This window comes from Mesoplodon mirus, assembly GCF_964341445.2.
Source record: "Mesoplodon mirus genome assembly, chromosome: 9".
NCBI classification, from domain to species: Eukaryota; Metazoa; Chordata; class Mammalia; order Artiodactyla; family Ziphiidae; genus Mesoplodon; species Mesoplodon mirus.
Window position 1 is genome coordinate 29493462 of NC_138985.1, and position 15507 is coordinate 29508968.

General features: G+C 62.2%; 1 protein-coding gene across 2 annotated transcripts; it reads right to left on the reverse strand.

The window, feature by feature from the left end:
• Positions 1 to 246: 246 nt before the first annotated feature.
• On the reverse strand, positions 247 to 15248 carry MYO1G (myosin IG). Of its 2 annotated transcripts, XM_082631804.1 has the most exons (22): positions 15142 to 15248; positions 13546 to 13754; positions 13283 to 13376; positions 12337 to 12502; positions 12008 to 12061; positions 11226 to 11321; positions 10853 to 10972; positions 10004 to 10228; positions 9765 to 9910; positions 9194 to 9308; positions 8856 to 9026; positions 8584 to 8654; positions 7264 to 7338; positions 6931 to 7063; positions 6058 to 6224; positions 5523 to 5730; positions 3522 to 3745; positions 2804 to 2948; positions 1993 to 2097; positions 1672 to 1785; positions 558 to 712; positions 247 to 482 (listed from the first exon to the last, which is right to left on the reverse strand). In XM_082631804.1, exons 1-22 carry the CDS (start codon positions 15231 to 15233, stop codon positions 326 to 328), a joined length of 3042 nt encoding a protein of 1013 aa, XP_082487930.1. In that variant the 5' UTR covers positions 15234 to 15248; the 3' UTR covers positions 247 to 325. The 2 variants fall into 2 exon arrangements, with proteins under 2 accessions (XP_082487930.1, XP_082487929.1); XM_082631803.1 differs by lacking the exon at positions 15142 to 15248 and having other exon boundaries at positions 13546 to 14087.
• Positions 15249 to 15507: the final 259 nt, after the last annotated feature.

Consider the following 15507-nt stretch of genomic DNA (forward strand, 5'->3'; position numbering starts at 1 on the left):
GACAGCCCTGGGACCCCCAAGCTTCCCCAATGGCCCAATAGGAACAATGGAGTCCTACAGGAGGGGAGGAGAGAGAAAGAGACCAAGGTTCTGGGGACATTCGGAAACCCAAGAGGGGCAGCCTTGGATGCAGGGGTCAGCAGAGGACACTGGGGTGACATTTGCCAAATCGGCGGTGGCTGGAGACTGTCCACCCCCGGGCACAAGCCTACGCCCATCACAGACTCAGCGTCCTTTATTGCACAGCGAGACTGCGATCTTTCCCCGGTGTGGGCGCGGGTGGAGAACCCCTCGGCCGGGCCCCGGTGTGGGCGGGTAGGCCGGCTCAGCAGCCTGGCCACAGGAGGGTGAAGGCACCGCGGCTGCAGCGGAAATCCGGCTCTGGCTGCTCCGGCTTGGGCTCCACGGAGACCAGGCGCCGAGCCCCGCGCTGGATCAGCGGGATGCAGTCGGAGACGCGGACCTCCAGGGCCCGGCCCTCCCTGAAGGAGGGAGATCAGGGTCAGGACGGGCAGGGCTCCGCAGCCCCGCAGCCGCCCCCACGCCCCGAGACTCACCCCTGGCAGTGCGCGGCTAGCACGCCCACCAGCTCCCCGACGCGGTTGTCCAGCGGCGGCCGGGAGCGGTGCAGACACATCACCAGGTCGTCGTAGCCCCGCGCGTGCAGCACCACCAGCTGGTCCCGCCCGCTGGTCACGCTCAGCCCGGTCACCTGAAGGGGGCGGGGTCTCAGGGTCAGGGGCGCGGCAGGCCCTCCTCCCCAAACCCTCACCTCCGCCCCGCAGCCCAGGAGCACAGGCCCGCCCGCCCGCATGCATCTTCCCCTCCCCAGCACCCCGCCCTCTCCCCTCGGCCTCTCCCGAGCTCCCCTCCTCTCCCCCAGGCCCCACAGCCCTGCTGTCCCCTCTAGGTCCCCTTCCTCCCTCTCTGGTCCTGCCCATAAAGGGGAGGGTCGGGCAGGACGCACTGCACACGAGGGCTTTTTGCCCTAATGGAATGTTCTAGATCTGCACAGTCTAACGTGGCACCACTGCTAACCTGTGGCTCTCCAGCACCTGAATGTGCTGGTGCCACTGAGGAGCTGAACTTTTACTTTTCTTTCCTTTTCATTGCATTTAAATAGCCGCACGGGTCGTGGCCACCATACCAGATGGTCCCCCACCCTGACAGTTACAGGGACCCCCAGCCTCAGTCCCTGCCCTGGGTCACCCCTTGGCCTGTGGGAATATGAGCTGCTACTCCAGGGAGCAAGTGGGTCACAGAACTGGACAGAGGGGTGAAAGGGGGGGACAGGGTCCCACGGGTGGCAGCCACACACTGCAGCCAGCTCCATGCAGTCCAGTGGTGGAGACCCCCGGGCAGGCACTGGCACAGATGCGGGGAAGAGGCGCCATTTGGCATTTCATTCTGCCAAAGAGTGGAGCAGGAGGGGGGCGAGGAGGCCGAGGATGGGGCTCTGGGCCCCCCACCCGTGGGGCAACCGGAAGCCTCTGCAGGCTGTTCAGCAGGGGCGCATGGGGTGGGGGAGGATTTGCCATCCTGAGTTGATGCTGAGTTCTAGAAAGCTCCAGCCATCCCAGGTAGGCATGAGGGGAGGGGCCCGGCAGTGCCCAGCAGGACACCGGGCCAGCTGGGGCCGCATGGATGCCCCCGCCCCCGCCCAGGGCTCACCACGTCCAGGGGCACGGCCCGCATCACCCGGTACTGCCGGCCCGGCTCCAGCTTGTAGAGGTGCCGGTCTGTGAGCAGCAGCGCCCGGTCCCGGCTTTTGTTGAAGCGATTCACCTGTGGGACAGGTACTCTCAGGGTCACTTGCCTGGCCCAGGGGGCTCCCCAGCAGGTGTGGCCGGTGGCCTCGCCTCCCTGAGGCCACTCTCTCACTGACTGGGCTGGAGCTGACTACTTTTGAAGTTTCAGGATCAGCTGTGAAACCTCTAAGCTAGGCCTGGGCCGGGGCTGCCACAGGCCTGCAGCCCTGCATCCACTGCTCACCTTTCGAACATGGCTGGAGAAGAGCACGGCCCCGAAGCCGTCCTTTTCCCGAAGCGTCTTCAGTCGCTGAGCGAACAGGCCTGAGGCTGTGGGGTTGTCTGTGGCCTGAGGACAGATGGGGGCTGCTTGGGATGGGGTTTTGGGACCATGCCTGACTGACAGCAACTCTCAGGGAATTGGCACAGTTATCCTTGACCTCAGAGAACCTCGTCAGGCCATGCGCCAGCCTCCTGGTGGGTCCACCTGCCACGCTGGCTTCCCTGAAGGCCCACCGCACAGACCCCCTGCAGCCCTGAGGTTCTAGGCACACATGTCTGTGCCCTCCACACCCACCCCCCAGCCCAGCTCCCCACGCCAGGCCTGGGCAGACTGGGAGATGGAAGGGGCTGGGTGGGACCTCGCTCCTCCATGCCAAGCCACCCACCTGGGCAAACCTCGCACCCCTGAGGCTTCATCCCCTGCAGAATAGGGCCGGGGGGGGGCTCATAGCACCTGTGTGGGCCAAGGGGGGCCAAGGCATGGAGTCAGGGGGCTGTGCCTAAGAAGGGGGGTCTGTGCCAGAGAATGGGGGTGCTGACCTGAAAACACAGGAAGGCAAGTGGGAGTAGGGCAGAGGGGGAGGTGCTGAGTAAAGCCCAGGCTAGCTGGTTCTGGGTGAAAACCCTTGAACTTCAGAGGCCAGGGGCAGGAACAGAGGGGTACAGCCCACAGGACAGCCAGGCTCAGGGAGAGGACAGCTGAGGCGTACATGGGCAAGGTTTCAGCCTTGAGCCCCTCCTTGGCCCCCAGACCCCACAGCCCTGACACTTACGGAGGACAAGTAGTCCCGGGCCCAGGCCCGCTGGCAGCCCCAGTCCTGTCGCAGCTCCTGCAGGGCCGCCATGGCAGCCACCTTGGCCTTGATCTGAGCCATGTCTGAAGGGGGGATGTTCTTCACCAGCTGCCGGGCCCGCCACCTGGAGAGGGCCAGGTGGTCAGACAGACCCCCGTGCAGGTCTCACCCTTCCCTACTCCTGGTTGTGCCCCTTTTCCTGAGAACACACGTTAGTGCCTTTTCATGTCCCTTCCCCCACAGGATAAGGCCAGGCCCCTCAGCCAGGCACTAGCCACCCTCTGTGTCCCAGCCTCCCTGGTCTCAGTGGAAGGTGGCCTCTCCTGCTCTGAGCATGCTGGTTGCCCTTCCCAGCTCTCCTAAAGAACTCCTACTCAGCCTTCAAAGCCCTGCTCAGCTGCAGAGTTTCCCCCACTTCTAGCTCTGACCCACCACCCTCCCTGCAAGCCTCTCGCAAGGAGATGGAGGCCTGCATACCCTCCAGATGTCCAGAATGGTGCTGGGGACATTAGGTATCTTCCACCGGCTGTGGGGTGTGGGCAGCCAGTTGATGTGCACAGCCCCCTGTTTTCCTGCTTATCCAATGGGACCACCTGTCTCCTGGCTAGCACCAAGGGGTTCAGATGGCCCGGTCCGGGTGTTCAGTGGGCTCTAGCTGAGTGGAAAAGAGTGAGGGGCGGTGACAGAGGGCGAGTACCTGCAGAAGAGTGCCTGGCAGATGTCCTGGAAAGGCTGCAGCACAGCAGGGGGCAGCGGCCACACAAGGTCACGGCCGTAGAGCGGGGGCTGCCGTGCAGCCTGGAATCGCCGCTGCATCTCTGCCAGGTGAGCGCGCACCTTGTGCCTCCGGAACCAGCGCATGATGGTGTAGACGGCCCTCAGTCGCCGGCAGTGCCGCCTGGCCAGCGTGCCCCGCCATGCCTGGGGGGCCAGTGGGAGGTGGTGCTCCGTTAGGCCCTGCCAGGCCCCACCTCCCTCACCTTAGGAGACCCCAAAATGGAGGGGCACCCGAGAATGTAACTGTCAAAACCCAGACTGAAGATCCTACAAGGCAAGCGGCCCGGCGAACCCACAGATTAAAACAGACTTAAGCAACGTATAGACCCTGAGTTGAACAGACTGAGGACACGACTGGGGACATGTGGTTATTGACTGGACAGGACAGCAGCAAGTCAGTGTGAACTTTCTAAATCCTGTTTCTGTGATGGTATTAGGTCATGTTCTTAAAAAAAAAACCCTGTGTGTTACAGGAGATAACAGAGGTAACAACGAAATGCAGTGTGTCATCCTTAGTTGGATTCTGGGTTTTTAAAAGATGTAATGGGGGACTTCCCTGGTGGCGCAGGGGTTAAGAATCCTCCTGCCAATGCAGGGGACACGGGTTCGATCCCTGGCTCAAGAAGGTCCACATTCTGTGGAGCAACTAAGCCTGCATGCCACACCTACTGAAGCCCACGTGCCTAGAGCCCGTGCTCCGCAACAAGAGAAGCCACCGCGGTGAGAAGCCCGCGCACTGCAACGAAGAGTAGCCCCCGTTCGCCGCAACTAGAGAAAGCCCGTATGCAGCAGCAAAGAGCCAACGCAGCCAAAAAAAAAAAAACAAACTACTCTACCATACCATTTAAAAATAAAAAAATTAAAAAATAAAAGATGTAATGGGTCATAGTGGTACCCTTTCAGAAATTTAAATATGGCCTACATATTAGACATTCAGATGTGTAGAATATGTTTTATCAGTGTCAGGTTTCTTTTTTTTTTTTTTTGGCCATGCCCTGCAGCATGCGGGATCTTAGTTCCCACACCAGAGATGGAACCCGTGCCCCCTGCAGTGGAAGCGCAGAGCCCTAACCACTGCACCGCCAGGGAACTCCCAGTGTTAGGCTTCTTGAACGTGCTAATGTCAGTGTGGTTATAAAGGTGGATGACCTTGTTCTTAGGATATGCCTGCTGAAGGATTTAGGGGTGTCATTACTTTATATGGTTTGGGAAAAAATACAAATATATGCATATGTGGGTATCTGTATGTGCGTATGGAGAAAGAGAGATAGAGACAGAGAGACAGAGACAGGGTGTGGGGGGGAGGGGAGAACATAATTGGAGCAATCCAGGTGAATAGTAATCATTGTAAGAATCTTTCCACTTTTCTGTAGGTTTGAAATGTTAGAAATAAAAAGTTATGGGGAGAGGTGGGAGAATCCTTATCCTTTGGGAAGACATACTGAAATGATTATAAATGAAATGATTTGCTTCAGAATAACTGGGATAGAGGTGCGATGTCTACCCAAAACCACGTTGGTCATGTGACATGGTTGACACGGGGCAGTAGGCGTGTGGGAATATAGCACACCACTCTGCACGCTTTTTTCCAGGCCTGAAATCTTTCAGAATAAGTGGAAGAAAAGAAGGAAAAAAGAAAGGAAGGAAGGAAGCCAGATTCCTGAATGTCTTGTTTTGAGCACCTGGGCCTGAGGCTGGTGGCCACAGAACAGAGGTGACCCGAACAACATCCACACTTTTTGCTTAAGTCAATTTCCGTGTCGGTTTGTCACCTGCGAGCGGGGGCTCCCCTCAGTGCATGCACATCCCCCCAACTCCGGGTGGTACACATCCATCTCTCCCCTCCCCCCAGGTAACGCACACAGCTCTCTCCTCCCCATCCTCCCACACCCTCCCCGGTGGCCGTCCAGCCCCGCCGCACCTTCTGTAGCAGCAGCACGATGATGGGGATGAGACACGCGCGGCTCTGCTCCAGCGTGACCAGCGTCCGGGGCGAACGGATGAAGAGTTTGCTGTGGCCGAAGGCCACGTCCCCCTGCAGCCCGTGCTGCTCCAGGAGGGCGCTCACGGCCGCCCTATCGGAGCCCAGCAGGTGGTTTGGCCACGTGTACTCACAGGTCATCTTGTACCTGTCACAGAAGGACCGGGCAGTGGGCGCCAGACCCTGGGGAGTAGTGCGGACCCGTCCCGCCTTGACTCGCCCCGCCCCCATGCCCCTGCCCCCCCCCCGCGCACTCCAGCGCCACGCCCACACCCTCCCTGCCGATCCCACGCAGCCCATCCCCGCCCCGTCCCGCCCCGTCCCACCCCGTCCCACCCCGTGTGTCACAGCAGCGTGCAGGCTCCCGCCTTGAAGTCTGAAAAGCGCCCGCTGCTTTGGGCACCCGCGCGGCCCGCCGCTGGAGCCCCTCAAGGACACGCCCCTCAAGGACACGCCCCCGGGGGAGGGGCCGTACCTGAGCAGGAATCGAGAATAGGGCTGGCGGGAAGCGAAGCCGGCCCTGCGGACCCTCACGTTCTCCAGCAGCCCCAGGTATGCGACCTGGTGGCGACAGTGGCCCTCGTCCAGCTTCGCGGCCACCTTGTCCTCATTGGGCTTGATGCAGCGGACGTAGAAGGGCTCCTGTGGGGACAAAGGACACTCGGAAAGGCCAGTGTCGCGGCCCTACAGTCACCCGGCAGGGGCAGCAAGCGAGCTGTCTCCATCCTGCCGTCTCCATCCTCCCAAGCTGCCGTCCGTCTGCGTGGGGAAGAGGCTCTCGGGGGAGGGGGAGGCTGAGGGCCCAAGGGCAGGCCGAAGGCTGAGGCCAGGAGGAGACTGGGGATGAGGGGTGGCGGGCAGCATGGGACCTGGGAGCCCAGTGCTGGGTGCGGGCAGGAGGCTGGCCCAGAGCCAGGTTCTGACCGGGCACCAAAGCCCCTTAGCTTTTCCTTTCGCTTCCCAGAGGCGCTGCTGAGTCTCTGGATATTCCGCTGTCCTTCCACTGCCCGCTCTGACTTTGGGCCCCAAGCTCTGTGAGGTGCTCGTGCCACTTTCCTGTCCCTGTGGCCCCAGCTTCCAGAAGCTAACCCCGTATCTGGGCAGGACCAGGGCTGGGCCAACCCAAGCTCTGAGCAAGGTCTCCCCCAGCCCATCCCCAAGAGGCAACGAGGCCGGGGGAAGGCTGCTGGGACCCCGCATTTACTCAAGCCTCGGCCTGGTCCAGGGCACCTTAGCCTGTGCAGCGGCCGGTCCCTCCCTGCTGGAGGGGGTGTGGCTCGCAGCAGACAGGAAATAGAAGGATCCGGAAGGATCCAGACTCAGGGTGGGGTTGTGGGGGGGGCCGTACCTTGGAGGCCAGGTTTTCCACCAGGGCCACCATGGAGTTCTTGAAGAGCGTGCCGGCCGTCAGGGGGCGCTTGGTCACCTCTGTGATGTCCTGCTGCCCATCTGGCCACATGGCCCGCAGGGTGGGGTCCGTGCTGTGGACACAGGCTGCATGGCCAGCCGCCCTCCAGGACAACCCACACCCCAGCCTGGCCATTTGTAAGCTTCATGGCCTCAGCTTTGACCCTCAGGCTGTCTGTGAGGGTCAGACCGGAGTGTCTGAAGGCCCTTCCAGCCAGAGCCCCTGGGCCCTCGCCCTCTGGTGCCCAAACGCATGCCCACAGAGCCTGCTCACCTGTTGTACAGCAGCCGCTTGAAGTCCTGGAAGAGGGAGTCTCTGTTCTTGTCAATGAAGCCCTCCACCGAGTACCTGGTCGGGGGGGACAGGGCCATTGAGGAGACGGGGCCCTCGGATGGCCCCCAGCATGCCCCTCCCCCTCCTCCCACCTGGTCAGCCTCCCTTCCTTCCTCCTCACGTGCTTCTCTTCTTCCCCTTTCCTTTCTGTCTTCCCTCTCATCACATAAGCCCTCCTCCCTCAGAAGTTTCTCTCCTGAGAGATGCCAAATGTCACATCACTGAACCCTGGCTCTAGCACATACATGCGGTGTGACCTGACCTAGGACAAGTTACTTAAACTCTCTGTGCCTCAGCAGAGACCACGAGCTCAGAACAGTGCCTACTGAGTTTCCAAAAACATCGGCGATTGCAGTTACAACCAGGAACTCCTGAGTCATTGGTCTATTTTGTTCCAGTGGCCCTGAGAACCTCAGATTCATCGTCTCGTCCCTTGACTGTTAGAAAGCTCAGCGCTAAAATCTTGGCTTCCCTTGCAGCTCCTAGAAAGGCTCAAGGCCATGGGATCTGACTTCTGGTGGCTTCGTCTTTTGGACTCTTATTTCTTCACCTTGTGAAGGACACGTTGGACACTTGTGCCTCTCTCTGTGTCACCTCAGATCCACTTCCGGGTGAGGTGAGTGACAGGGAAATTAATAATAATCATGGCCACTCCTGAAAGACACCTGGGGCCTCGGTACTCGGTGTGTGGCCCGAGGACCCGCAGTGTCCATCTGGCCTGGGAGCTCGTTAGAAACACAGCCTCTCGCCCCTCTGCCCCTCCTCGCTGGCCTGCACCTTGATGTGCAGGCTTTGCTCAAAGCGTGACAAGAACTGGCCCTGGGCTAGGAGCACAGGTCCACCCTGGCTGCACCTCGGAATCTCCAGCCCCTCTCCCAGAAATGGGCATTTTTTAAAAAGCTTCCCAGGAGATTCTATGATGCAGCCAGGGCTGAGAATCGCTATCTTTTTTTTTTTTTGCGGTACGCGGGCCTCTCACTGCTGTGGCCTCTCCCGTTGCGGAGCACAGGCTCCGGACGCGCAGGCTCAGCGGCCATGGCTCACGGGCCCAGCCGCTCCGCGGCATGTGGGATCCTCCCGGACCGGGGCACGAACCCGTGTCCCCTGCATCGGCAGGCGGACTCTCAACCACTGCGCCACCAGGGAAGCCCGAGAATCGCTATCTTAAAAGCCCCATTGTATGCATGTGAATCTGGTGAAGGAAATATGTTCAGTGCCTTAAAAAGGGGAGGGGGCAGACGCTCAGTGCGGGGCCCTTACATGACATCCCCTGCATAGTGCTTGATCCGGAAGTCTCGGCCAAACTCCATGGTCTTGTCTGTGGGGCAGAGCTATGGGCGGGGGCAGGCCAGGTCAAGGCACAGAAGGTGTGGGGGGATCTGGGGGAGGGGGGGACAGTCCTGCAGAGAAGGCGGAGCCACCGCCAAGGACCCCCCCCAAGACAGGCAGCGTGGCACCTGTGGCACCCTTGCCAGTGCTGGGACCAGCCGGGGGTGCACAGGGCGGGGGCGACCGCAGGGGCGGAGGGGCACCTGGCGGCTGGTGTAGTGCGGGTGGTGGCGGTGGTGCGTGTCCAGGGTCTGCAGGAAGATCCGGTCAGTGATGGGGCCCGCGCTGCTGCAGGCCTCATCCAGCACAGCCAGGATGCCCCGGTGGGGCCGCTCCACCAGGTCCACGATGGTGGCATTGTTGAAGTACTCCACCTGCGGGAGGGCAGGCAGGGCAGCTCCGGAGCCCCGTCGGCCGGCCTCTCGCCCAAGTGCCTGCCCGGCGCCCGCTCCCCCGCGCCCTCCTCTGCACACACCCGCCCGCCCAGCGCCATGCCTCTCCCTCCGGGGCCCGCGGTGTGCAGGACGGGCCCGGCACTCACGCTCTGCCAGGCGATGCCCTCCCGCTCGTATTCCTCCTGCTCCTGCTTCAGGATGAGCTGGATGAAGAGCTGCTGCAGCTTCTCGTTGCAGTAATTGATGCAGAACTGCTCGAAGCTGAAGGTGGAGGGGCCGTTGAGAGTCACGCCTCGACCGCCCACCTCAGGGCTTTGGCTCCATGGGGAGCGAGCGCAACATATGGCAGACTTCCCCGCAAATAGATCCCCTGAAGTTTGCCTGAGGGGGCTGGTGCCCGGCGCCCCAAGTGGCCTCTCTGTCGGGGAGCATCTCCCACTCCCAGGCTGCCCTTTTACCCGCCTGCCCCCAAGTCCAGCACGCACGCCCTGGAGTGGATCTGGGAGTCCCAGCGAGGGGAAGTGAGCCGAGATCTTGCCTTCCCAGGCACCAGTGGACGGCGGCACAGCTGAGGCCGGCTTGGAGGCATGAGCCTGGGGCCAGGGACCGACCGGCACCGACGCCAGACCGCCTGCTCCCCAGCCCAGCCGAGCTCCCCAGGACTAAGGCGGCCTTAGAGGGTGGGCGGGGTCAGGGTGTGGTGGCAGGGCTACCCACCTGTTGACAGGGAACACCTCGAAGCCGTAGATGTCCAGCACGCCGATGACTGTGTCCTTGCCGTCACGCCGGGGGTCCCGGTCCCGGGGTTCCATGACACGGTTGATCCGGTCCACCACCCACTCAAACAGCCGCTGGTACACTGCCTGGGAAGAGGCCAGGAGCCAGCTGCCTCTGACTGCCTCTGGCCTCGTCTCCTCCGGGAAGGCCTCCAGGTTGCCCCCCCACCTCCAGAGCACCTTGGCACAGGCGTCCCGGGCATAGCTGGCCTCGGCCGCAGTGTGGCCCTTCTCGATGAGTTCCCTGCCTCCTGAGGCCACGGTGCGAGCCAGCAGGCAGCGCAGCGCCATCGCCCGGGGTGTGGCCGTCAGCTCAGCCACGTGGTCCACCAGCACCTCATCAGTCACCGCCAGGCGCCTGTGCTCCAGACTGCCTTCCTCCAGCTCCACAAACTCGATGTTTCCCTGGTGACGCGGGGACCATGAAGTCAGGCTCCGCGTCTCAGAGGAGCCTGCTGCATGCACCCCTCTGCCCCCGGCGGGGCGGGGGGAGGCAGGGACGCAGGGTACAGTAGAGCTTGGCTTCTACCACATACACAGCCAGAGAGAGAGAGGGGAGCGCTTCCTGGAGCACGCCAGAGCCTTCCCCAAGGCTTCCCACCCGAACGTCATGTGAATGGTCCCACCGCATTCTTCTGCAGCTGGCTATGTGCTACCCATTCCTCTTGCTTCCTCAGAGAGAACTAAGGCTGAGGCACTGAGTAACCTGCCCAAGGCCACACAGCTCTTAGGTGACGGAAGCAAAAGGCCGGTCTGCATGTGCTCAGCTTTACTGAGCCCAGACTGCCCTTGCCTGCTAAGTCTGGGCTGATCTACCAGACAAGGACCAGGCCCATACTGGGCATGCAGGGCCCATGGCTCAGGGTCCGGCCTGTGGGAACCCATAGCCAAAGCAACTCAGTTTCAGCAGAGGGAGAAGTGGGCCAGTTACATGGCTGGGTTGTCAGAGGCCAGTCTTCTCCTCCAGGGGAGGTGCCCGGCCAGGGCACCCCATGGGGAAATGGCCACAGAGCCCGCAGCCAGGCTCACCAGGTGCAGAATGGCGGCCAGGATCCGGTGCACGGAGGCCACCTCCTCAGGACTGAAGCCGATCACCCGCATGGCCTCCGTCACCGCCTGGTGGTGGCTCTTCTCGTCGCTGTCCAAGACCTGGGGGAGAAAGGGCTCAGCACCCCGGTGCCACTCTGAGCCTCGAGTCCTGTCCCAGGGCGCATGCTCACCCACTGCACCCCCATCCCGGCGCTGAGCCCCGATTCCTCCAACTGAAAGCCTGCCGAGTCAGGGCCCCACCAGTCCCTCTGAGCCATGCACACCGCCCTGGGCCCTGCTGAAGTCACTGGCCACCAGCACCAGGGTCCTGGGACTAAGCGTGATTAGAGCCTGGGCTCCCTGCCCCACTCACACTGAGCCCCGCCCCCTGGCGGGTGAAATTATAGAGCGCAGCGTTTCTCTGCAGGTGCAGTTCTTGCAGCTCCTTGTCCTCACAGCCCCGCAGCACCTGGAGGACCCGACACCCCTCCGTTAGGCCGCTGAGCTCCAAAGACCCCACCCACGTATGCAGGACAAACAGACGCGTCCTTCAACCACCGCTGACCCAACACATTCATGGTGTGGGTCAGCACAGTGATGGTATAGACACCGCCTGAGCCCAGGGAGAACCTACTTCTAGGTCAGATACTGTGTAGACACCACGCCTATCCAGGGAAAGACCACTTCAGTGGTCAGACATGGTGTAGATACCACCTGAGTCCACAGAGACCCACTTCAGAGGTCAGACACATTGCAGACATTGCCTGTGTCCTGGGAGGACCTGCTTCAGTGATCAGACACGATGTAGACACTGCCAGTGTCCAGGCAGAGGCACTTCGGTGAGTCAGAAAGAATGTAGATACCACCCAAGTCCAGGGAGACACCACCTCAGTGGGTCTAACCCAGTGTAGACACTATCAGTGTCCAGAATCCACCTCAGTGTCAGACATGGTGTGGACACTGCCCTGCCCGCATCCAGGGGGACCCCACGTCAGAGTCAGATGAGGTGCACACACAGCCGTGTTCAGGGAGCTCCCACCGCAGTAGGGGTGGGGCCGGGGCGATGGCATGGAGGGAGGGGGGAGGGCAAGGGACTGTGGGTGGGGCAATCAGAAGGCCTTCCCTGCAGGTCTCCCCCTGCCTGCTTTGGCTCACCTGGTAGAAGGCATGGAAGTTCCTCTCGCCCACGTGCTGCTTGAGGACCCGAGACTGAGGAGAGAGGAGCAGCTGGACCGAGGCCTGGATGCTGGCCCCACCCCAGGGGACCTGTCCCAGAGCCCCCGGGGCAGTGCAGGTGGGGGTGGTGGCTGACCTGGCTACAGGGGGAGCCCCGCCCGGTGAAGCTGGGACATCTGAGAAGGTAGGTTCCTGCCCCCAGGGTTCCAGGCCTGGGGGGCTCAGCGTGGTGGGGCAGGCCTGCCTGGTCCCCCCGAGGGAGGCCTTTGTGTGGCCCACCTGCCCAGGGCCTCGGTAGTAAGGCCCACCTTCTCCAGCAGGTAGCTGTGGATGTGTCCCCCTACGGGGTCTCCTTTGAAGTCAAAGTTGATGTCCATGTACTTGCCGAAGCGGCTGGAGTTGTGGTTGCGGTTGGTGCGAGCGTTGCCGAAGGCCTCCAGCACGCAGGTGGACTTGAGCAGCACGTCCTTGACTCTGCGTGGGGCAGAGGGGCCGAGGGGCTATAACGCAAAGACCTCGCGCTGGGGACTGTGCCCAGGTCCAGCATCCCTGTCTGAGGCTTCCCCATCACAGGAGGAGAGGGAGCCTGAGGGCCTGGCCTCACCCTGCGCTGCCCCTTGCAGGCCTTTGACTCCGAGATGCTGGGAAAGGCACCTGCAGGGGGCTCATGCCGGTTGTCCTGTAAAGCCTTGAGCCTAGAAAGGCATTAGCCCTGCCTTCCCAGACCAAAGCTGCAGCCCAGTGAGGAGCTGGGTCTGGACGCTCGGCGCTGCCAGCCATGTGTGCTTGGGAACTTCCATCGCTGTTCCCACCCCACTCCTGCCCCGAACCCCACCTTACCCCACCTCAACAGGAAGAGCCGGGGCTCCCACACAGGAAGCTGCTCCTACAAATCCCTGCTGGTGAGCAGCTGGCAGGCAGGTGGGCCCTGGGTTCCGGGTTCCCGACGCAAACCCTGACACCCGGCCTGGCATCCTGGGCCTTCCTGACGGGCCAGCCAACTTCTCCACCTCCATCAGGTCCCGGTGAGGGCCCAGCACCCGTCTGTCGGCCTGCTGCACCTCACTCCCTTCCTGTTCCTAGAGGAAGGGCACCCACATGCTGGGCCTCACCTCTCCTTGGGTCGAGAGGTCCGGGCTGCGGCTCACCTGGGGGCTTGCTGACAGCCACTGAACTTGGCCTGAGCCGGGCTGCATTGTGTCTCTTGCCCCCCATCAGGCATGAGGCCCCTCCCCACGCCCTCCCCGCCCTCACCTCTCCACCTCGGCCCTCTGGCTAGGGTTGGTGACGGCAGCGATGTATTGCATGATGTGCTTGCTGGCTTCCGTCTTCCCTGCCCCGCTCTCCCCTGCCGGAAAGGACGACAGACCGTTTCTGGCTGTTCCCCCTTAACCCGCTCCCGGTGCCCATCTCCACTCCCAGGCGCTCCAGTCACCTCCCCATCTTTGACAAATGAAAACACTGGGGCCCAGGGAGGCTGTGAGCCAGAGCCTGGGCCCTGGCTGCAGGGCAGGTACCTGAGATAACAATGCAGGTATCCCTGGACCGGCGCTTCATCGCCCTGTAGGCAGCGTTGGCCACGGCGTACAGGTGGGGCGGCCGCTCATAGAGCTCGCGGCCCTGGTACCTGGCGATGGCCTCGGGCCCGTACAGGGGCAGCTCCTGGTAGGGGTTCACGGACACCAGCACCTCACCGATGTATGTGTAGATGCGGCCCTTCTCGAACCTGGCACAGGCAGGGCCAGTCCTCAGTGCTCGGGGCCTCGGGGACACACACCTAGGTCCCGGGGCGCTGGGCCCAGGCGGGAAGCCTTGGGGCCCTGGCCCACCCACAGGGCTGAGAGTATAGACGAGGGTGTTGGGGTGAGAGGGGGTGCCGGCTGACTTGAGCCTTCCTGGTGCTGTTTGCCGGGAGTCGCACCCCACACAAGGCAGTGGTGGCATCTAAGCTGCTCTCCACGGGGATCCTGATGTCCCGGGAATCATGACTACCCACTTTATTAAGGGACTGACTTGCCCGAGGCCTTGCTGGCCAAGGCAGAGCTGGCAGTGTGGGAAGCTGGGTTGAGGACCGGGAGCAGATCGGGGCGGGAGGCGGAGGGAGGGGCCTCCAGCTGTTTCCGTCTCAAGACCTGGGCGGGGACCCGGAAGCAGAAGCAGCCCAGCCCAGCCCCACCCAGACAGCAGGGACTGGGAGGGGTGCCACCACCCTCCTCCCGGGCACTTCCTCAGACTTCTGGACCCTTCCCTTCAGGAACCTAGTCACCCAGAAGGGTGCCTGTGTCCACCGTCCCTCTCTTGACTCTTCTGCCCTGGGAGGAGCACCAGCCTGCCTGCTGCCCTGACGGACCCGCCCTGCCCCTGACAGCCTGTCCTCTTCCTCAGCTGCCTCGGACGCGGGAGTTCCCTGGCCTGGCTCCCTGCACACCCGGGACCTGCTGGAGACAGACTCTCCCATCCACAAGCTGTGTGGCCCGAGGCTCAGGGTTCCATCGTTAATACGGAGATGGTAATACCTCTCTCAGAAGCTACTTTATAGGAATGAAGTGAAATCATGCTTAGCTCTCTGCCCCATACAAAAGAGAAGCTCATTTCCTGTCTGACTCTCCATCCCACAGCCCTGGCCTTGGCTCAGGGCCCGCCCGTGCCTGACTTCAGCAATCTGGAGTCAGTGGGACCTGTCCCCAAGCTCTGCACAGTCACCTTCTGCTCCCCCTGGCTGTCCAGGGATGAAGCCAGCTCCTGGTGCCACCCCATGTCACCACCAACTCATCCCTGCCCTCTGCCCTCTGGCAAATAGGGCCCCGTGTCACTTCTACCAGCCACGCCCTGAAGCACCCCACATGCCCCCCTGAGAGTGTCATCTCAGCTTGTCCACCTGCACCCCCCAGGGTGGGCCCTGACCACTTCCCTTGGAGCCCCCAGGGCCCAGCACGGCCCCACAAGGGGGATGGAGCATCCACCCAGCCCGGGGGCCTGGCACCTGCCAGGAGGAGGGGTCAGGAGGCACCTGGGCTGTGTGGGAGGCCCGGGTCTGGGAAGCCTGCTCTAGCACTGGCTGGTTGCCCTGGCCCTGAGGCGGGGATGGGGAGAAGGGGAGCCCCTGCCCCTACCTGAGCTTCAGGTTCTCCATGAAGTCCTCCATGGTCACTTGGTCCAAAAGCACGAAGTCGGGCTTGCCGCACTCAGGGCCTTCGTCCTCCATCCTGCCGGCGGGAAGCACCCAGACCAGGTTGCCCCGACCTTCCTGTGCAGAGCAGCTCAGGGGAGGGGTGCTTTCGCACAGGCCCAGCCCTCCCTCCCGCAGCGGTGTGGTGAAGTAGGAAGTGGGTTCTTGTGGCCCCAGGGAGGGGTTGCCCTCCCTGCTTGCCGTCCCCTCCCAAGGGGCTCTGACCCCTGCTTCCTGGTTCCCCTCAGAGCGTGCCTCATGGTCGAGGTGGTCAAGGAAATGCCGACCCTCTGTGATCTCACCCTCACCC